At 37.1% G+C, this 24,228-nt stretch overlaps 1 protein-coding gene across 1 annotated transcript in view; it reads left to right on the forward strand.

Annotated features, from left to right (window-relative positions):
- The window catches only part of BNC2 (basonuclin zinc finger protein 2), a gene marked incomplete at its 5' end in the record, with an annotated part of 111,653 nt that overhangs the window by 64,279 nt on the left and 23,146 nt on the right, over positions 1 to 24,228 (forward strand). The window contains one exon of the mRNA XM_029085122.1: positions 23,749 to 24,228. This exon is cut by the window's right edge and continues 1,487 nt beyond it. Within this exon, the coding sequence (XP_028940955.1) occupies positions 23,749 to 24,228 (480 nt within the window). The remainder of the gene's footprint in view (positions 1 to 23,748) is intronic.

Raw genomic sequence — 24,228 nt, forward strand, 5'->3', positions numbered from 1 at the left:
AAAACAAAAGCTTTGAAGCCATGTCTTGTTTGTTTGGTGACCCAACAGCGAGTGACAGCACAATTATTGCTGTCAAGCCTCAGTGCATTTACATCAGGGGCCTAGAAGGACTTTTTCTTCCTACCTTGGCCCATGCAAAATTGCCATATGTGTTCTCTAGTCGTTGACTCAAGCCAGACAATCACGATCTCACGTACACAGGAGAAAAGGGTATACACGGCTTATGCACAGGCTGGAAAAGTGTGCATTTAGGCTCGGACTCAGGAAGGGCTCAGGTTCGAGCTTACTCTTCTGTGCTAATCCAAGGCAAGTCCGAGGGTATGCAGTTGTTTCCACTGGCTTCATTAAGACCAGATTTGACCCCTAATGTTTTTAGCATGTCATCATTTAGTAAAGTCTTTAGCAAAGCACATAGCCATGACTTATGAACTCTTCCTAGATACTTAAGAGCTAACTGTATGTAAATATTGATAAGCTGTCTCTTAAATGATTGCTTCCCTTAGCTTCCTAGTACATCTTCAAATTAATCATACATGTATTGTTACATATTTTTCATAAACAAATGTATTCCTGTTGTAATCTTAACTTTAATTATTTATTTAGTGGTATTTTGAGTAGTATTTTAACAAAAAAAATTGTTTGTGATTTGATATAGTGGAGCTTTGGAAGCAATGATGAAGGCTTGCAAAAACTGTGATCTAATTCTCCTTAAAAAACTCTACTAGCAAACAACCGTAAAACAACTTGGATCCTATCAGGCTTGAACAATAGTATAAAGTATATTTACATGCTCGAGAGAAATATTTCAGTAAAGAAATTTTCAGTTCATGAGAGTGTTCAACTACAGTGAAAAAAAAAGTATAAAACCAAGCTGTTATTTTAGAAAATTAACGGACTCTACAGTTGCGATGCTTATGAGAGATGAGGCAGAATGGTCTGTATTTCTGATCTACAAGATAACAAGAAATCAAGATGGTATGTAGTTTTAGTGGCAGTAGGTCGGTGTCTACCCAGGCTGCCATTGCTGAAAAATAAGAGATAAGCTGAAGCTGAAGCAAATAATCTAGATGTTTAAGAGATTTCAGATTTTAAGACCTGCTTCAGTCTTCAGATTTTGCTTTTTTGTGAAACAGTCTAGTCATGTAGTATATAGGTTCTAAGCTATCTTTAGAATGGCAGTTGTACCATCAGCAATTGGATTGCTTAAGTAATTGAGCAGTGATAAGTATTAAAAGAATTCTTAACACTGAAGATTAGTTAAAATGTATAGTTTTAGCCTTAATTTTGAATTCCTAATTAGTCGTTATTTTTACTGTTTGTATAAATCCAGATGCTAGTATGTGCTTGTCCTTTTGGTACTTGTCTTTATACACGTGCACATTTGTAAACTGTAATTTGAATCCAAAGCTTTATGATTCAACGTCTTTCTATTGTATCATGCAAATGAAATTTTGAGTCAATGCTAAAAAATATATTTAAAATATATTTTAAAATATATTTTATACCTGAACCATGTTCTTACTGAAGCCTTTTTGCACCACTCAAGTGATTACAAAAAAAACTAAAACACAACAAACAAAAACCAGCCAAACAAACAAAAAAGTAAATGCAATTAGCATTTTCTGAATTAGCATTTTCTGGTTTATATATTCTTTCACAGGAAGAATGAAATTTTTAAAACTTTTTCTGCTGCCACCTACACTGTCAACATTTAATTTTACAGTAAAAATGAAAGGCAACTTATAAAAAAGTGCACTGATGTCTACCGTTTTTTGAAATATCTGTGGAAGAAATAAGAGCAAGTAAAATGTGAATGTTGTTTCACTCGGCATACATCTAATAAGCTTCTAACTTCCTAACTGGTTAATTTGGCCTACACCATTTGTAATGAAACAATTTGACACTGAGATTGGGAAGCAGTGGCAGACTGTAAAAGGTAGGTGCAGTATGCCTTAAATATTGTTAGAAAGCCTATCTGTATGTTAAGGAGAAATGATGAGCTATGATCACTGGGCTGATCTGCAACATGAACCAATTAGTACTTTGCGTAGGATCATCACTACTCCTGTGTTTTGTTTGCAAAATCTAAACTCAAAAGATACATGATTTTGCAAAATCAAAACCACCCATAGCTTTACTCTTCTCTAGTACCAAAAAACCTAATAAAGGAAATTGCATTTAAAAGATTTAAAGGGAGATGGCATTGAGAATCAGCTCCCAGTATAACTTTAGGAATCACGAGATTATCAGTATTCTGCTGTTCTCCAGGTTCTCACTGTAGTACAGTACAGGCTTTAGAGACTGTTCTTTCCTTTTGAGCAGTGGCTCTTAACATAGTTTTCTCTGTTGCATGGTAAAACATTCCCAAAATGTTTCCTGAATGGCGCTGAGAAATTAGGATAAAAGACAATGTTTGATTTATTAATTTCTAGTGGATTAGAACTACAAATGTTTGCTATGTTTTTAATTTGAGACATAGAGAGAATCACAGCAGCTTTTAATTATGCATTTAGTGTAATGCAGCCCTGAATAGAGCAAAGCAAAATTAAAATTGTGGATCAAATGCTAAATCTGAGTAGTGACTGAAGTAAGTGAGCTGTAGTGTAATGCTAATGGTTTTGCGTCTTCCTGGCATTATGTCAATAATAGCTCTAATCACATTAAAGAGAGAGCCCATTAGCTTATTCTCTTCGGCAGCATCCACCATAGCAACATTTTGTGAGCCTTGAAGTAACTTGTAATTTCTTTCAAAGGCATTGCTGTCTATGAGCTAAGAAGGGTATGTTATTAAACATCATAATAAAAAACCCCTAAAGTTAGGAAAGCCTTCTCTGTATCTTCTTAGTTAAGCTTCTGTTAGCTTCCATTTCATTTAAGAACTTGCATTTCTACTCGTTACCTGATTTTAGTGAAAGTCCGTGGCAGTTTTGTGAGACAGAGTGATTCTTACACTGACTGTACCTGAAAAGTTACCTTTTACAGAATTTGAACTTAAGGGCAGGGACCATCTCAGTCATATTTATTAAATTATTTTTTCTGCCAACCTGTTCCAGCATGTAGTATTCCTTTTATATTATTATATGTAAATAGAAAAACTGCAACCATATTGACCAACCTTCCCTTTTTGTCCATTTAGCTCTCTCTTCAGAGTTTGCCACAGACTAAATAGATGGTTGTTCATAAACCAAACCTAACCAAACCAAACCAACAACAAAATATGCTTTTGTTCAGTCAGATTGATCCATGAAAGTCAGGTTTTAAGTCCAGTTATACTGGAAAAATATTGTTTGAACTCCTCTGAAGATGACAGATTATTTCACAATTTATACCAGCATGAATCAGAGGAGAGAGACAAATTCTGGCCTTGGATGCTCACACATATTCTTGTCTACTTCAGTAGAGTCTGCAGGTTTTTATGTGTGGTGGCAAAATTTGACCACTGTATCCCTAGCCCTTTCTCTGCTAGCTCAGCTCATCAGCAACTGACTTCCTCTATCTCCCACCACAGGCTGCTTGTCATGGCTCATACAAGCTTTTTTTCCTCTCTAGCTTGTGCTCTTAGATACAGTCTATGTTTTGTTGGCATCTCTATTTCTTTTCAGGTCTCAGCTGAAAACATTCCTTTTACCCGTGCCTCTTAATTTCTCCCTCTGCTGTTATTTACAATATCAGTGTAACACTAGTATATAAGTCTGTGCGGCATTTTAGGATGCAGCTTGTTTGAAAGATGCTATACTAAATAAAACTGTGTTTTATGTCTACACAGAGAACTATATCCCAGGTTCTATATATACCCCCTAACATATCTATAAGTCATTCACCACATAAATGACTGATTCCATTTGATACCGATTTTTGTTTCAGTTACTGGTTTTGTAGGATGTTTTATTTCTGTTGCATCACAAATAGTAATTTACCAGAAAAAAAATAGATATTTGAAACTAAGCCTGGTTACAGCAAGGGAGCAACTGCTGTAGGGAGGGTGATCAGGTTTAGGCATTCTCATTAACTTGCTTTATCCACAGGAAGGAAATAGGTTCATTTAGCCATGATTGGTGAAATGCGTGTTCAGACAGATAGGAGAGGAAACAGTTGATAGCAAGGAGCTGGGAAGGTGTGATCCAGTATGCATTTACACATGTGGGTGGCCTCAGTGAATACATCTGAACTGGTTTACCCCAGAAATGTTATTCATGGAGACAGAGCAAGGTTCAGCTACAGCTTAAGTCACATGCATTTCGATTATCTGAAACTTTTCAGACATTTGCATACATCTGACAATTAATTGAGATGCGGAACAAAAGGTAAAATCAATCACTTTAAATTAAATATGCAGTATTTAGCATGTTACTTGATGTCTTACTTTTCTTCTTGTACTTGTGGAGAAATCTTATCTTGCTTATCTTATTTAAACCAAAAGAAATACCATGCTTAACAAATCATAATGAATAAATAAATAATGTCAGGGAAGGAAATTTTATCCAGTTCAACTAGATCATGAGAATTTATTCTGAGGTTTTGTAAGTATTTACTATTTAATAAAAACTTGAGATTGTTAGAAAAAACACCTTATAAAACCATACACCCTGATACATAATAGGTTATAAAATTCTTCAAAGTACTACACACTTCATAATTCTGCAATTTGTTTATCAACCGATTTCGAAGTATTTAAATGGAGGAGTGAGAGTAAAATTATTTTCTGCCCACCACATGCTGTAATTCCCTCTATCAAATATGAACCATCAAGGAAATGAAAAAATACCAAGCCTGGGTAAGATCTCTAACTAGTATTACTAATATCATCTTTGCGGGCCAGATCTTTTCAGTTATGTTTTGGTTCAGAAGATCCAGGTCTGTCCTAGGGCTTGGAAATGGAAAAAAATAAATTATTGAAGGAAAAAAAGTTGGAGGAATTTAAAAAAAGCATATATGTGCACCTGTGTTCTTGTTTTCTATTGACATATGCACAAAATACAAGTAATGCTTACGAATCATGACTGTACACCACAGATGTAATGGATAGCAAGGGTCACACTTTCAAACAGGTCTCAGCTTAGACTGCAGAGGAAAGGAGTCAATTTGCTTTGTATGCATATATCTAACTGGTGACCACCATATACGCACCAGACAAAATGTATTGCTGTGCATTCAAACTTTAGATGCATTTTCAAAAACACTTGTCCAGTGTTTTAGATTTCTAACATGAGTACATCTTCGAGTCACTCTCTGAGCTACCAAACTCATTCCATTTCATGCTGATAGAAAAGAGAGCTCCTGCTGCACCTCTCCTCTGCACATTTGTATAGTATCTTTGTAGTTCTGGTGCTGTTTTTACCTTTACATATGTTACTTGGAATCAGTAGTGAATAATAAGAAAAGCAATGTATCCTTTCTATCCCAACAAACTTGTGGCCAATAAAACTGACAAAAGCCAGGCCAGATTCTTTCATGTCCCATCATTTTGACAGTAGATTGCTACTTCCCTTCTCTTTTCAAAATGTTGATTTTTTAACTACTGTGTCATTTGGCACATAACCTTTCTAATGGTAAGGATTTCAGGAAGCATTTATGGTTGCCACTCTTTTTCCATACTAGGTCTCAGTGTGTATGCATGAGAGCCAATAGCAAGATATTTCATTCCTATTGTATTGCTAAGCAGTCCAGATTTCTGCACTACTACCAAGTTCTCTGTATAGATACTGGAAGTATTGCATGGTTTTATGAGACTTTTTTGTAATGTTTGCAAAAAGTTGCATTGTTTCTTAATTATTGCATGATTTGTGGTCACTGCCTGTATGAGGACAATGTTTTATAGCTATTGCTTGAAATTAGGACTTTTTTTTAATTTATCTGTTTATTGTGAATAGTAACAGCAGAAACAATATGCTTGGATGCCTTGTTATATCAGTATCTGGTAATGTTTGGACATCTGGATGGAGCGTTAATGGTGAAAGATACAATTTTAAGTAGATAAGCTTATTCTAAATTAATTTTAACTTGCATCATATATATACCGTGACATTAAAAAACCACAGCCTTTAATAATACACTTTGCTAGTCTTTGCTACTGACAATATAATCAGAATTAAAGAAACATACAGAAAAAGAAGACGCTGCAACACAGTAAAAACTATATTATTTTATCAGTGAGTAATGGGTCGTAAGAAGGCATTGAAGATCACTAATGTCGTTAGCATTTTTCTGTATTCATACTCAGCCTCAGTGTGCAAAATATATGGCAATCTAATCTGCATGTTTCCAGTACTCACACCTTTCCTAACTTAACTGTATTTTATATCTAGAAATTAACTGATTTGGGCTCCAGTTGCATAAGCATAACCCACATGAGCGATTTTACATCAGCAAGTAGTTGCACTGGCTGCTTGTCTAAGTTGAGTTAAAATAATTGAAAATGTGCAAGACTGAAATTTTGAATGTTGAGTATCAGCTCTTTTAAATAAAAGAGAAAAGGAAGTGGATGTGTTAAGCACTGTGGTTCAGACAAGGTCATTGTATGATACTTCAGCAGTTTCTAAACAGTTTTTGGACAAGCACTGTAGGTATGTAGGTGGATTTATTCCTAGAGAAATTTATGAAAAGAAACAGAAATTCTAGAAATGTATCCTCTCCCTCTCCTCTCTTTCTCTCCCTTTCACTCTCATTGTCCCTATTTTTCTTTTGCTTCCTCTCCCCACCCCTCCTTTCCCCCACTCTTTTTCTTTCCCTTTCTCCCTCCTCCCCTTCTCCCTTTCTTTTTCTTTCTCCCCCTTGCAACATGTAAAACACCAGCAGTCATGCACTGTAGATTCATAAAGGGTAGGAATATTTCTAGCTCTCTGGCAGGTGGAAGACATTGTTATGGGCTGAATACACTTATATCTGAATAAATTCCCAGGGAGGCTGAGAACCACTGACATGGTAGGTATGTAAAACCATGTAACTGACATCAAGGCCTGTTGCACTTGTATAGCCTTATTGAATCAGTGGAGCATCCAGTCCCCAGTGAGGCAGATGTCACCAGCATCTGCATTCCTGATGAGCAGCTACACCTGAGGTTCAGGGGACACTTACATACTTCTCCTGAGCCCCATGTCACTGAGGCTTCATCACAGGCTTTGAAAAGTACATTTTCAAGACTAAAACAGCAGCTTGTGTATGTTGATTGAGTGTAGTGGAAAGAGTCAGTAGAGAGCAAGTTCTTCAGGTATGGTGTCTCTTTAAGTGTCATAAATTTTGTGCTCGGATTCCAAATGAGATTGGTTATCCTTCATCATACAGACACTAAATAATTTTAAAACACATGAAGTGGATTGTGACTCTTTTATATTTTCTATGAAGTTTATCTTGAACATGATGTAGCCCATTCCTCTTTCTTTCTTCTTTTGTCAATTAGTTTGGAAGTCCCGTATGGCACAACAGAGGGGGATGTTTTTTGTTACTTCAGTTCAAATAAAATAGCAGTCAAGTCACACACAACACAAAATCCAAGCTAGGTAAATGGCATGACAGAAGAGCACCATAAGAAGCCCACAAAAAACCCCACCAAAACATTTTGATATCATGAAGTCCAAGAAACTTTTCTGATAATTCCTTCAGGGAATTCTTTCTCACAATCTTTGACTAGAGAGCTTTTACGTGGGTGGTAGTAGAGTGATGATCAAAGAACTTTAAATAATCAGGTAGAGTTCTCTAGGAAATGTAGACAAAATGAGTGAAATGTGTGTGCGTAATTATTTTAAAGCTGGACAATGTTGTCTTGGTTTATTGCTCTTCGATCCTGAGGCTGACCTAATACTATGCCTTGCAGTACATGTCTGTGTTCCTTGAGCCCTGGCTAATATGTGGGCTTCTTATGGTAGGTCTGAAATTCCACTGCAGGGTTTGAGTGGAGAATCTCCTGTGGTTTATGGCATCATCAGTACCTTGAGATGGAAATGGGCTTTATGGAAATCAATCTTCCTTAGAGGGCTCTGTATAATACAGAGTGCTTAAAAAATACTAAGTGAATGCTGCTTTTACTGTCCTGGCATTGGCCCAGCCAGTGCTTGTTTACAGATGGTTATACTAAAGAGGGGTGTTCTGCAGCCACAGCTCTCACCACTCTGGTTGAAAAATAGGAAAAAGAGGTGGGTGAATGGTTGCAGAGGGAGTAGGCTATTGCTTTATCCTCTCCTGATTCTCACACATAGTGTTTACCACTTCTTTCCAAAACTCACCTGTCCTGCTGCTGTGAAAATGCAGCTTCATTCTTCATCTCCCTGTGTTATATTCCCTCCTTAAGGAAGAACAAAGCCTGGCTTTATCCTAATGTTACTACATCTTGGGTCAAAGTTTTTTTCATAAGTCATGTAGTACCTTTAATGCCTTCTTTGTGTGAGTGTAAATTCAATGTTTTTCACTGTCTCAAATCAGTAAAAAGGCAGGTGTAAGCCACTGCATTACTGCATGTTCTGACCTACTGCTGCTCTTTGCTATGTCCTTGTTGCTATTTGTGTACCACAATATAATTGTTTAAACATGCTCACACTGCTGTGATGTTCCTATGGTGAATCCTGCATACTAATTTGATTTGACTAATGGATTTTAGAAGGTATGGTCCCCTCCTTCAAGCTCATATGGAATGAGACCACTGTGTTGTAAGTAACCTTGCCTGTTTACCTCCACCAAATTGAATTAACTACTCTCAAGTGCACTTTAGAAAAAAATGTAGAAAACAATTCTAGGAGTTGGTCACATAACAACACTAATGTTGCATTTATAATTACTTGGCAGCAATCACTTCTTGCTAAAAGGACTTCAAGACATACAGGTATGATTTAAGTAACTTATAAATGATAAGTCCATTTACTGTAAGTTTTACATATCTCTCTAGAGGTCTGACCTTACTGTCCTATAGCAAAATTGACAGTGGCTTGCAGTCTTCAGTTCCCATTTGCTTTCAAGATTGCAGGAATATGCCCTTCTATCTATACAAGATTTTATGTGTTATTTTCATGATTGATCCAGGCTCAGTAGGTCTGTCTGTGAGCAGTGAAACAGAAATTCTTCCTTCCTTCACAAAACTGTTTAAAACAATTTAATTTCCGACATTGCTATCACTGAGGAACAGCTGAGAAAGTCTGTGATTGCTAAGAGGTTCACTTGGTTCTTTCTTTTATGTACCATGATACTTCCCTTTTGCTCCATAGTGTAATTCACAGTGCATTTGAGCATTTACATCTGTATGCAGGTTGCTATCCAGGCTATTCCTTGTTTTCTTTTAAAATAGACAATTTTTTAAATTAATTTAGAGTCTGAGCTGTAATCTGTTAAATTTCAGGGTTTTAGAATGTATATTCAGGATTGCATTTCCACATAAACTATATGTATGAGGGTAAAAAAGATCATTCATTTTATTTTAATTTTTATTTCAGCCTCTCAGTAGTGTGCAATAAATAAAATAGGGTATAAAATATTTGCATCATCATGACTGTGGCCTGAGGAGTTTCATACACCACCATAACCTTGTCATCTTTTGGTTTTGATACACAAAATCAAAACCAAGAGGCTTGTAATCCTCCATATATTGATTTTTATTATTGAAAAGTGAAAGTTGAAAGGCAGCTCTAAGCCTGCTTTATCAGCCACGCTTGGACCAGCTTTGGATGCCATTTCTAAGAGCTGGAGTTGTGCCAAAGACATTTAAAGTTACTTTTTGCTTGCATTTTGCCAAGCTGTTACTACTGCTCTCTTTTCTCTTTTTATGAAAATAATTCATTTTATTTGCTTTGCAACAAATATTTGTATTCAGGGGAGTCTCTTCCATATTAAGTGGTCTGTCCCCAGAGTAAGAGTGGCTTGTAAAGTTATCAAAAGAAACTTGTATGTATGAACTCTGCTATTTCCTTCAGAGTTTGCTGTGCTACAAGTAATCTAATGACATTTTATTGGTGTCCATTTGGGAAAGTGGGATTGGTATTTTTATTTGGGAATTATTTCACTTGGGAAGCTCTGAACATAATAAGCATGAATGAAACAATCACAAGGTAGTGTAATAAAGGTTGTTCTCTGAGAGGAAGAACCAGAAAAGGTGTTCATTGATTGATCATAGCTTACATGTCTGAATATCGTAGAGTTGAATCCTTCTGGTCATGCCCCACTGTCCTCCACTGAAGAAGGAAGTGTGAATGTTACTGCAGCTCTCTGGATAGGTTCTTTCTAAGTCCGTCTTTTCAATTGTTGTGTAGCGCAGTCCGTTTATAACCTTACTGCAGGACAGAGTTGTTTGAATGTTCATAAAGGCAGACCAAGTTCACAGTGAACTGTTTGTTTCAGGTTACATATATGTAGGGCTCCACTGACTTCAGCCTTTCAAAGTTTGTGGTGTGTTTTTCATTACAACATCATCATGAAATAAGGGGGAATGTTGTCTTCATCCATTTTAATAGACAGGGATCTGAGACATGGAAGGACCATGATTTGTCCAGCATGCACAAGAAGAGGATGGCAAGTCTAGTATTAGACAGTTCCTTAGAGTTGCCCACCTCCACCTCTTTCTCTGAGATTACAAGATGAAAAAGCGTGAAAAATGCAAAAATATTGGTTTTCTTTTCAGATGACAAATGTTTGTAGTTCATGAGATTTCTGTTTGATGTTTTAGGTCCTTCTTTAAGCCCTAAGAGTATGTATAATTTGATCACTTAGTTTGAATCTCCAAGTGTTTAAGTCATTTGCAACTGTAGTTCAAACAGTTACTCTGGAGCTGCAAACTGTCCAAAAATAATAAAGATTTTTTGCACGTGAACTAAGGTCACTTATGTGCTCATGTCCATCATAACACACCAGGCCATTTGATTGGAATAATGAGAGGGGTGGCACAGGCCTCAGGATGGCTCGACTGTGAAGAATTTACTTAAGCAGAACTTCCATTATATTTGGAAAGAGGGAGTTTTTCCTAAATAGAGGGTTAGGCCAGTGGTTGGCACTCATTAATCTCCAATCTCATGCTTATTCTCCTGTCCATTCCAAACCGTGGATACGTGTCATATCTTCCAGTGTCCTCCTCAACATGAATTGCTCATGAAAAATGTGCTTCCATTCTTTCTGTACAGTTTTTGAGAGCTAATGGTAGCTTGAACTCCAGAGTGTGTGATATTCTCTGGAAATGATTAATAATTTATCCACAAAAATAATGTTTTTAATATTATTCTAAATGTTCACATTCCTTTTCAGAATTTCATTTCATAAGTAATGTTGTGACTGAGCTGTCTTGTTAAAAACATGTACATTTTAAATTTTATAGTTTTTTCTTGCTTACTTCAGCCTTTACCACCTGCTGATCTATGTCCATACTAAGTATCACTCAGCTTTTTGAATCAGTTTTAGATCAAAGGTACATACTTTCATTTAAATGTAAAAGATGTCAGGCAAAGCTGAATAATACCTATGTAAATAATATTCCTTTAATGAATAGAGTTGTCTGTAAGTAATTCGGTATCTCTAGAGGTTGTTCAAAGAAAGCTGATGAAACCCAAAATGTGCAAAAGCAAAAATTGCACAGTATATGGAATTTTTTAAAAGATCCTAACTTGCATGAATAACTATGTTTCTCTTATCTGCTTTATTAGGTGTCACCTAATTTCATTCAGTTATTTTGCCAGAGTTTTTTGTAAAAATTATTCAGTTAAACCTGCCTCACAGTTTTCCCTAGAAACAGTCAGTATTGTTTTCCTGCCCTTAAAGGTTAATGTTTCATTTAGGGCCCATATATAGAAAACAGGTATTAATCTTTACCTTCATTTGATGGGACTGCCAACTTACCTATTAAGAGGGTATAACACTTGTCCCTGTCTTAAACAGTTTCTCTGCTATTAGCAAAGGTCAGAGGCCAAAGAACCTTCAAATTCAAAGAGAAATAATAACAACTTATAATAATTAATAATTTAATTTTTTTTTTTCAAATAACATTGTACATAACAGTAACAGTGTTCTGTGTCCTTAAACATTTTAAACAATCTGTTGCCTAGCACTTTACTGTCAGCCACATTGGTTTTACTTTTCCTTTAGAAAAAGAGAGAAAATAACATACTTAGAGGGAGGGTGGTTGGCTACTGCAGCACTTCCATTTATTTCTGCAGTGGATGCCCTGCTGAAAGTTGCATTGACTGAACGCAGGACAGACACAAAGATCAATCCTAGTGGGACCAAAACCCTTGAGGTAGTGCTTACTCAAAATCGATCAGTCTTTTCAGTTATCCTTGGCAGTGATGGCTGTTACGTTTTCTTACTATTTCACTAAAGCTTTTTCTTCCAGCCTATACTGAGAGTGTGGTCAGAGGTGCTGTCCTCATCCATGTTCCATTCAAACCACTGTTATTTTCAGTAACTTCACTAATTTTGTGGTGTCTCAGTTTGTCTGTTCTTTCTGGATATGACACTATCGTAATCCAGCAAAGTAAATGTACACTTTACTATGATAAAAAGATTTTCAGTGTTGGTATGACCTGCTGAATTGCAGTAAATATCACCCAATTGTGGAGAATTCTGACATTTCCTTTTTCTTGTACAGTAGCTTAAACAGTTGTATATTCCTACCCTTCAGGAATCATAACTCTGCTCCAATTTGCATGTTGTCCTTCTGGCTTCCTTTTTTTGTACTGCACTGGTCAGATGCTGAACATGTTTTAGGATGTGTATAAAATGGGAAGGTTTGCTGAACAAGGACTTATGTAAAGTATAAGGCAAAATCAGGTACATTTTTAATATGCAAATATTTAACATTATCGTATCAATGCATTTGTCACTTATGGATGTATCTTATATATGTGTATAAAGTGTGACCTCAAAGCTGATGAAATGCATTACTGTGTAGCCTCTTTGTAGGACGCAGGGTTGACATACCTATTATCATGCCTTGGTTTCCTGCAAGTTGCACAGCAGACAGTTTCATCTAAGTAGCTGAAAGAGCATCTCACTCCATGAATCATCCATTTGCCTTGCAAGCAGGGAAATACCCTTCTTCTAAGAGTTAAATGTCAGGTCTGAAGGGAGAGTGTGAGGATTCATTTGCTACTCAAGCCAGTGGTGAGAGGAAGTTCACCAGCTATGACTGCACTGAACTTGAGGAAATGAAATCTCCAACATGAGTCACAGTAAGAAGCATATTTGTTACTGACTCTTGCAATTAATGGGATTGGCAGCAATGCAAAACCAGTACTAAAGGGCCTTCTCTGACTCTAACCTTCCCAGGAAAGAGTGGAAATGCCCTGTCTCTGTTGTACTGTTTGCAAAGGACTGTGGTTCCTAGGGCTATCACTCAGTTACCTCTCCAAGACCAATATAGGAAGAAGTATTATTTTAAAAGTAGCTGTTGTTTTAACATTCTTTACCATAGACTTATTTTGCCTCTGAGTACTGACTATGTATGTGCTTCTTGTTGAAGTCATTGAGCTGTCTTGGTGAAAGAAGGAATCAAGGCCAATAACAAGTCAGCTTTCTTCCTCAGAGCAGGAGATATCAGGTCTCATTGATGTGCTACTACTAGTAGAGTACTCTTAACTGTGACTTGAAAATGTTTAAGAAAATGGAACATACCAGAAAGTTGGTATTTGCCATTTCTGCTTTCTTTTCCTGAGGTAGAACTACCTCAATCCATAGATGGTGAATTGAACTCAGAATTTTTTTTTCTACCTCTGTTGAACTCTAATTACACCAAGGAGGTGACTCAAAGTGCAGGCACTGTGGAAAACAGTAGGCAATTTGCTAATTTAATTTTTTATTTGTTTTTTAATCAATACATTGACTTAGGTGCTGCCTGCCAGATTCTGCTCTGGCTTGTACACTGAGCAGTCCTGTTGGAATGACTAGGACTGGTCAGAGCAGACATGATCCAAATTATTAATCATCTTTGATATTGTTTTGAAATGCATCCATTAAAGTAGCATTGCCTGTGGTTTTATGGATGCTGCTTCTGTTCCAACTTGTGTTTGGATTTCTCAGCTAAAAAAAAAAAAATAAATAAATTCCTCTGTGGCTGTGGTCAGAAACAATAGAAATTATGGAATTCAGCACAGTCCTGAATATGAGATTGTTTGAAAAATATCACTGGCTCATCTATCAACTGTTAAATTAGCAGAAGAGTTCTCAGGAGGTGATAATGGAATTACTACTACTGTAACTTTCTATATTACTTCTGGTTTACTGCCCGTATGTTTCCCACTTCTGAGGCTTCCTCTGCCACACTGTGTCCCATCCACTTCTAAATGTATCTCCTAAAACATTCAATATGTGTTTACTAATTGTGATCAGGCTAAAATTCGAGTGCTGTGCTTGTGGGACTTTTTTTTATCAGAAGCTGTATTTAAGTGATGACACACAATAATTTGTTCATTCTTCTGTCAGTGTAATTTACAAGGCAACGACAGATAAACATAGCTATACAGAAGATTCATTTACAGTGACACAATGGCAGATACACAGAGCAGAACCCTGCCTATGAGATAAAGTGGACTGAGTGACTTATGCAGTAATTAGGGGATAATTGTCATTAACCTCGCAAACAGTAGTTTACCCATATTGTTTAAAAGGCTCCAGGATGCATAATGACAAGGTAATCTGTCAAAGCGCTAGGGGGAAATATTAATAAGATTTGTGCAAGCCTGGATAGAAAATATGCAGAAAGCGGCCACATTAAGCTAATTGGTGGATGAATATACACTTGTAAAAGTGCTTCTAATGGCACGTTTGCTGCTCTCCAAATGACTACTGTTAATGTGGAGAAGTGGGCTGCCTAGAAAGTCAGGACTGCTGGGACAAGAGGGTATTAAGACGTGCAGGCACAGTTATTATTACTTTGTACACTGTAATATAATTTCCCCTACTTTCGTTTACATTTCAGTGCCTCTAATATGTGCAAAAAGATAGCTCACTTTGTGTACCATAATATTTTTATATTGCAGTGACCTTTGCCTTTTTGGCGTTGCTTTGCCACCCTGCTGTCTCCCTTTTGCATCACATTGCCACCTATGATACACCGGAGTTTTTTGGTGTAAATTTTTTAGATAAACAATCAAAGCAAAAAGGCTTCATTAAGACTGTGTTGTATATATTGCAAGTAGTAATGTATAGTACCCTAATGAATACTAAAGATGGAAATCAATCTCCTGGTTCTGCTGCCATTTGGGCAGCATATAGTACCATATTTAGCTGTATTTAGCTGTACTATATACCCAGGTATTTAGCTTTATACTACAGGTATTTAGCTGTACTATATACCCAGCATATAGTACAGCTAAATACCCTTATTGAGACACAATTTGGGTTCAGTCAGAAAACAAAACATGTAATGAAATCCAGTTTATGAGTGTAACTTATTGGCACTTTTACTCCAATGTTTTTGTCCTTGGGCAACTTCTTGGTTCCTTACAATACCCCTGGTTAGGCAAATTTCTTACTAACTGCTTTGGAAGTTTTACTTAGAAGCCTGGGAAGACTCAGCTTTTGTTGCTTACATTTTCCCATTAGGGTTATGGCTTTAGTCTAGATTTAAAGTGAGAAAAAGACCATCTGATAATCTGATTTGACTTGACTGTTAGATGTCTTGCCCTGCTTTTGGTGCAGTCCATGTTAGATGGAGCAAGGATGTCAGACATGATTTGTTTGTATTATCACATTGTGCATTGGGGAGGGTCTTGGCTGAAGAGAGCCTGGGTGTCTCTTGTGGCTGTGTGTATTGCAAATACAATACCTCATTGTCGCTCTTTGTGAACATTTCCTGTTCCTCATAAAAATTATGTGTCATTTTTTCAGGGTGGTTGAAATTGAGGCTCAGAAAGGCAGGCTTAAGTAGCTTACTAAATTTACTGAAAGACTGACAGAGCATAGAAAACATAACTTTACTTCTCAGTGAGTTACGCAGCACTGACACCAAACAGTAAAACCACAAGCGATTTCAGGGACTGATAGTATCAAGGCAAATTTTCTTACACAACATGCCAAAATGGGCAACTATACATGCAAAAATTGGTGAAAGTGAGTAAGAAAATCAATCACTGCTTTGGTTATATGCATGCTGGGTATTTGCTACCCACTTGCATGGAAAATTGTGTTGTAAAGTTAATTTATAGCGGGAATTATTTCAGTGGCTTGCCATACTTGTGTCTCTGTTTACATCCTATCCTGAAAAGTCCCCATGGCACCTCATGCAGTCTAAATTTTTTGCCTTCATACACCGTGTGCTTGGTGGTTTAATTGCCTCTAGGGACCATGTCTGCCTAAAGACAGACTCTGTTGCTTGCCACAAGTTAGTGGCAAAGCTTCTTCAGAGACATTTCAGTGAATTTTCCACATTCACAGGTTGTGGAGAAGCAAAGGTATCAAAATATTCCTCTGTACTTGGGATCCAAGGTTGTGGATTTCAAAGCTGTTTAAGGAATTTGAATACACAATTTCTATAAAATCTTTATATTCTACCATTTGATGAATGTGCGAAAAAATGCTTCACTTTTAGTGTGCATTAAGAGTGTTTCCATGAGCAGATACCATAAAGCATCTGGTCACCTCACATCAACTCCTCTTTTAGCAAAGTCTTTAGAAGTCTTTTGAAAGTCTCAACCAGAAGTGATGGTGAAGTGAATCAATGTTTGTACTTGAAAATTTGTGCAGTTCTTGAGGGAAGAGGGGCAAATTTCTTGGGAAGTGGCACTGGTATTTCAAAATAAATGTCAAATAATGAGATAATGACAACTGCTGGAAGATGACTTTGGATCTTCTTAAAGCTACTGAATCAATGTGTATCCATGATAACGGGAGTTCCACTGTTATCAATTAGTGACAGATTTTTCCTTTTAATAGTTGTCACCAACATGACAGTTGTAAATCAAAGCAAATTTTCTTGGAGTTATACCACAGTAAACTAGTAAGTACAAGAAAAGTATCAGGCTCTGGCTGTGCTTAGATTCCTTTCCTCCAAGTGTGGACAGAGGTTTACTGTGAAAAAATTTGTCAGGCACCCAGTTGTAGAGAGGCTTGATGTAGTTGCTATGATTAAATGAAGTTCGGGCTGCCAAGATTAAATACGTTGTAACCCTACAGTGATCTGTCAGAGTTTTAAAAATAAAAATGCTGTATGCAGTGTTATTCAGGAAAAAAAAGTCATAGTCTTGTGAATTATACATTCTTATCTAGGCCATAATCAAGAGCATTCGATAACAAAGTGAATATTTTATCAAAAGTCAAACAATATGTTTTAAAAATCAGAAGAAGCATTTAAATCTAGTGCCCTCGCATCCTAATAGTTTTGCTGGAGTTGCAGAGCTTAATATACATTCATGAAGAGCAGGAAAGAGTTCAGATTAATGTTTATTTTCTGAAAACAGTAAGAGACTTTCTCCCCTGCCCCCAGTTCATGTGGATGCTTGATTATTGGCATTTGACAGAGTGTCATCATCTTTCAGGGCAATGCTTTCAAATGTATTTTAAGGTTGGTGAACCTGAAAAATGAAGAGACATTCTGCCATTGGGTTGCCCCATGAGGAAGTTCTGTCCTCAAAAGGAGTCATGTGTTGGGGATCCTGTATTTTCATACTATGTCCAGAACCAGCAGTCCAGCAGATTGCTTGTGCAGGGGTCTGTGCTGCTGGCGTATGTCTTTGTGATGAGATAGAAAACAGAGGACCTGCATACTTTTGGTCAGTAAAGACCCTGTAGGCCATTTAGCAAGAGCGTGGGTGGTTAACAGCAGTGTCCTGGCTAGGTTTCAGCTGTGGTTATTGCATTCCACCTCCTTACGTTCCATCTGCAGTTTCAGCAGGACATGGTGTTCTTCACTTTCACTCTGAAACTGTTGAGCAGTGCTCCTGTGCGTCATTACACAGCCGCTGTGCTCCACCATGGTGGTACCCCCCTGATATATATTCAAACAGATTTGGCTCCACATCATGTTTCAGGGCTATTATGTCAAAATTACTTTCCAGCATGGTCAGTGGAATTACTTTGGATTTAAATTGCAATTACTCTGGATCTTAAAGTGCGGCCAGATTTGACCTAGTGTCTACACTACCAGTTAGTAAAGTTTGCAAAGGTCTTGGGGGGTCCTTTTGGTCAAAACTCAAAGCTTTTTGCTGATGAATGCATAAGGAGAGATGTAGTCTAAGGAACAACCAGAGCAAGTATTGTTACAAACCTGTCAGCAACAGTAAATATAAGCATGCATATAAGTAAATAAAATCTCCTTCATTTTACTCTTCATTTGAATACTTAATACCAGTGTCATTCTCCACGATACTTTGAGGAAAGACAGCTGCTTTCTCTTCCCCTGCTGTAACATGCTGGTGTCCTCATGCATACCCTGTGTCTTTGGGGCAAAGAAAACAAGTCCAACAGGTAAGAGAAAAGGAGTGTCAGAAGGGAAGATCTATTGCTTTTGATTTTTCTAACAAAGTGGAGGCTGCAGTGAAGCCAAAAGATAAAGATTTACATTATTGACTGAGAATTCAGTAGTGCTGCACTGTGTTTGTTTCTGCTGCAGCAGTATGACTCAAGGAAAGGGCTATTGACACTTAAACATAAGTTTGTTCATATGGTTTCAGCTGGTGAAGGGAGGGGGTATTGGTGGGAGGTGGATGAGAAGTGGCAGATAAAGGGAAAAAATTTTAGCCATGGCTCTTTGCAGGCTGGATGTGTTAAATCTCATATCAGTTGCATGGTGAGCAAGTATGCACAACTTCATGTTTACAGGAGCAAAGGTGAGTTAGATTCAATATGGTAAAAACACCTATCAGGAAAATGAGTATATGATTGTAGGTGTGAGTGTACCTTTCTATGGTAAACTAGATATAGGGCTTACTTCTGTGTTACTGAGGTCAGTGGGAGTTAGCCAAAATGAGCAAGAGGCATTGCACATTGCCGCATCTGTACTAATGTGGGCTGGTGTGTTGCTGCACACTTTCGGTAACTTTTACTCCAGGAGTAGTAGGACTACCCATAGTGTAACAGCTTGAAATTCAATTGGGAAGCAAAGAGATGCTCCTGGGAAATTCAGCCAAACAAAAACAACAAACCCTAAATCATGGAAATTATGTAGGCTTTTCTTTATTAGAAACAAATGTTGATTTTTTTTTTCTGTCTACACCCTAATTAAAACCATCCTCTGCAATTATAGTGTGACCAAATGAAAATCTTTCAGTCTACTTTTCAACTGTTAGAGCTGCACTCAAAATGTTTCTTTGAGATCAGCTAGAAAATATATAGCTCTTTGAGAAGGGCTTACAGAAAAAAGATTTGAGATAAACACTAGGCTTGCTTAATTAGTTAATCAAACATGTATCTATGTAATATTTTTTAACAGAGATACTTAGTTGATATGCATTAAAAGCAGCAGTTTGTGGTGCATATGCAAACTTGCTAAAATATGAAGGCTAGCAATGTGTTTTTCTACATAATTTTGTGTGGTTCACAGAAGTTATCATAGTAGTGCCCGAAATTAATCGAGTGCTTCCCAGAACATAAGGCTTGTTTAAGAAGCATTTTAAACTTTTTTTTAACCTTTCTATTAATCTAAACTCTTGCATAATCATCTCTTGCTATATATTCAGAAAGGTTTATACATATATATATATTTTACCTGTGCCAAGTTAATTAGTAAGATAAAAACAGAACTGCAAAAAGTCTGTGGTATGTACTTCTGTGTACATACATGTGTCTGAGTGAGTGTAGACACATAAAACTACCTGCAGGTAATGCAGGCACAGGAGTCAATGGATCTTCTCACACAAAATGGGAGTTTAAAAAAATATAACAAAAGTCCAAGGTTTACAGTGTATGTTTGTGTAGACTGTCCTTATTTTCTAAATAGGCAGTTTTTCATTTGGGAGGTTTTAAAGCTGAATTGAAAGCTTGAAATTTTTAAAGACTAAAGGCGCTCAGGAACCAAAGACTCATCTTCACAATCCCCCCCCAGTTAAGCCCCTAAAAATTAGAGTGGTCTTTGTGTCCATCTTCTGTTGTAGCCTATGTCACCCAAGATAATCACCTTGACACCTGTCACTTGTTCTATCTAACACAGAAGTTTAAGACAAAATGTACCCTAACATATCCTGACACAACTCTTCCTAACATACAGTCAGCAAATGAGGAGGCAGGTTCAGGGTGATTAACCATGATGTTAATTTATAGATCTAATGTAGAATATGTGTATATGAATCTGTATCTATACAAACAGTAGAGTCAAGTGTGTGTTTAGAGTTAGAAAAAGGTTATGCCTTGTCTCCTTGGAGGCTAATTTAAAATGATTTAGAGATTAAACTATTTTCTCTGTCTGAAATCATGACAGAGCTACCCACACAGATAAAATAAAGTAAAATAAAAATAAAAACAAGGCTGTATGGGCAAAGAAGGAAGAGCATCACTGTGTGCTGTATGGTTTGGGCTTACTTGTCTACTGCCTGCCTTAGAGCTGTAAGCATGCAGTGGTATCTCTGTACTCACTGACTTCCTTGTACATATTGTCACAGGAGGCTTGGCTTAATCAGTTGTGAGCTGAAAAAATAAAATAAATTGGAACCTTTTGTCATTAAATATTTAAATGTAGGTATGATTTAATGGCTTTGGGGAGAAAATTTAGCGTGAGAGATTGTAAGAAACAAGAAATCGATTACATGTAAGAAAGGACTTGAACCTCTAATCAAGTATTACCATATACGGAGAGATCCCTAGCTAGTTATAGCTTAATTCAAAGGGGATAATGGGTAGATTTTTTGTTAATTTTAAGTTTTATTAAAAAATGACATTCCTATTCACTCTTTATCTAGTCTTGCATAATACATACTTATAATGATTTATGGAAAGCCATCACTATGTAAATATTGAAGCATATGCTACACAGTATCCATAAGTAGCGTGATTTGCAAGTTTTCTTTATTTTTGCCAGGGGAAAAAAGCCAAACATTTTTTTTAATGAAAAATAACAAGATATGGCTTGATATAACTACTAGGAGTGGGCAAGGATCATTTAAGAGCAGCTTTCTAAGTCCCTGCTGTTTCTGTGGCAGCGAGGGTAACCCCATGGTGATCACACCCTTGACTGCCAGTTTCTCAGATCAGTGGGATTTAGCAGCTGCTGAAGGTCTGGCTCTCCTCATTGCACACCCTTAAATGAAATGAAACAAAGGGTGGTAGTGACTTGTTGAGAGGTAGCTCATGTAGGCAACTGCCATCTTCTCTGTGTTAAACTGTGGGATAACTCCCCAAATGCATAGCAGGAGCCCCTGCATTTAGACAACGTCTGCCTGTTCTATGAGAGCTGGGTGCGCTGCCACTGCGTGAGGAACTGATGGTGTGGTACCATCTTCTGCTTGTGTGTGGGAATCTGTTACAGGATCTGTGCTTACTATTCTCATGAGTTATTGTCATGCTGGCTGTATTTAATTTTTATTTACTTAAATATCCGTTTTTCTAAAGCATCCATCTGTTATATAAGCCTGTGAGTGATTTACAAATTAAAGCAAAAACAAAACAAATTACTACCAGTAGTACATTACAAAGCAGGCTGCAGCTGGCTGCAGACAGAGATCCTAATTTAATACATGTAGGCAGTGTAAATTAGGTGATGTTACTTCCATCTTCAAACAATGCAAGTCACAGATAGAAGGAATGAATACTTATGGCTTGGGATTAGAACTGTGAGCATATAGATTGGGTCAGAGGTGACAGCAAAAGCCTGGAGACCAAATTCTGAGCCAAGTCTGGTTTTGCAGTTGCAGGTATATTTGTTATGTTTTGTTTCACTTTGTTTTGCTGATGGTTGGTTTTTTTGATGTTCTGAATGATTTCTACTACACAGCACTGAATGCCTTTAAAATACTGCTCCATCAGACAGATAGAACTGGGAGGGCACAGAAATTAGAGATGTCCGCAGTGTTTTAAGCTGTTCAAAGTTGGGGACATTTCCAGGCTAAATGCTGCAAACCAAGACTAGTGTCTGCATCACAGTGTTTCCATCATCACCGAGTATATACGTGTTGAACATTGTCTGTATAGAGATGGTTTCTGGGGCTTTCCATCTGGGTCAGCTGGGTAAGATTTTCTGTAATTAATTACTGTTGAGAGTTTCATAGTCTTGTAAGATTTGATTGTGGATGGTCATGTGTAGAGCCTTTCTAAAGGTTTTTCAGTCATATCTAAAGTACTGAAACACACAAGGCACTGACCTTTGTCACTAACTTTGTATCCAGAGAAGTGACACAGACCAGAACTGAAATAATAAAACCATCTGCAATCAAATAAAAGTATGCTTTACTATATGGGGCAAATTGCATTTTCCAGTACTCTACAAAATGTGAGGGGAGGGAAGAATCAGTCCTCTGAAGAGTGAAGATAATAAAATAAATAAATAAGACATGAAAAAAAAGAAAGGTATTTGCAGGCTTCATAATCAAACAAGAGCTAGTGGTTTTTGCAATGCTGTATAGTCTAAAGTGTTCAGATAAGGTTCTGAAGCTGAGATTCAAGATTTGAAAAGATCAGACAGTATGGTGGAGTATCTTCCAAGGCTTTCCAACTGTTTAATGCATGAAGAAGCATTGGAATAACTCTGGTTTGATGGCCTGCAACAGTGCTTGTTGGTTATAGTTACTGTGCTGATGTTATGTCCAGCGTTTGCCCAAAAGAAAAGATGCCAGTAAAATGATGTATTCATTATATAAGTATTTTAATATGTTTTTATCAATACATGCTGGAATGGATTGCCTGACATTACATTGCAGAATTTTTAAGTCCTACCTTCAGGCAAATCTCATGCTTACTAGCAAAAATGAAAGTGTGAAATGCTTTTTAATGTATATTTAACAACAGATAGTCTAGTGATTACTGATGTGTATTCTCTTTGGATTTTTTCCCTTGCTATCAGAAGGCAATGTTAAGATACAACATTTTTACACATTTATGCTATCTACATCCATCAGATGGTTACTTTTTACGTATTTTTAACTGTCATTTATAACAAGGCTGCAAAAAAGTTGTCTCTTAAGTCTAAACTATACCAAGATTGCAAGCTTACAAGCAATTGCCTGTAATTGTCCAGTTATGCTTAAAACCAGTGCCCCAATATCTATCTTTTGATGCAAGTTTATAATGAATATGTTTTTCAGTATTGCTGTCATGGAGGGGGGCGGGGGGAAAGAAAGAAAAAAGAAAGAAGTAAGGTACAAGTATTATGTGCTATTTTTAAGACTTTGCCTTGCATCAACATTTCTCGTGAGATGGCCCATGTATGACGTTAGTCTTATGTCTGCTTATATTTAAGAAGCAAATTTATCAAATGCATTTATTTAGCTCTTTCTTTTAGTGTCACCGTTTGATGGCAGTTAAGGTACAATTTTCTATATTTTACAATAGAGTGCACAGCAACAGTTCATGTTTTACGTTAATATATGCTAAACAGGAGCATTGTGCATAGATCACTGTTGTTAAAATAAAAGTATTTAAAGCATTTTAGATCACAGAGCCCCATGGTCTACATTTCGTTTGCTCTGACATTATTAAACCCGATCTGTTTCTTTGACTGTGAGTCTAATTATGATATTTGCATGGCTGGAAAGTTTGCATTTTTCAGTCGAGTTCTATTAACACTGTTTGCATGTTGTTTTTTGAGCTTAGCGTTTCATGTTCAGGCAGCAGAGCACCTCCTATTGAATTAAATAATTATGCAGAATCAATAAGTTTTTTCTTTGTGTTTGAATGTCTTTGTTGTTTCTTTGATATGGCCTCTAGGATGCTGCAGGCAAGGTGCTGGACCGCTGGGCCATCATGTCCCGGGAAGAAGAGATCATTACCCTTCAGCAGTTCCTGAGATTTGGAGAGACCAAATCCATCGTGGAGCTGATGGCAATTCAAGAAAAAGAAGGGCAGGCTGTGGCTGTGCCATCTTCAAAGACAGATTCAGATATAAGGACTTTTATTGAAAGCAATAATCGCACCAGGAGCCCAAGTCTCCTTGCTCACCTGGAGAATAGCAACCCTTCCAGCATTCATCATTTTGAAAACATCCCAAATAGCCTTGCATTCCTACTTCCATTCCAGTACATAAATCCAGTCTCTGCTCCGCTGCTGGGGCTGCCTCCAAATGGCCTCCTACTGGAACAGCCGGCAATGAGGCTCCGTGAACCAAGCCTTACAACCCAAAATGAATATAATGAGAGCAGTGAATCTGAAGTTTCCCCTACACCTTTCAAGAACGAGCAAACATCCAGC

The sequence above is a fragment of the Antrostomus carolinensis genome, unplaced genomic scaffold (genome assembly GCF_000700745.2).
Source record: "Antrostomus carolinensis isolate BGI_N321 unplaced genomic scaffold, ASM70074v2 scaffold14475, whole genome shotgun sequence".
Classification (NCBI taxonomy): domain Eukaryota; kingdom Metazoa; phylum Chordata; class Aves; order Caprimulgiformes; family Caprimulgidae; genus Antrostomus; species Antrostomus carolinensis.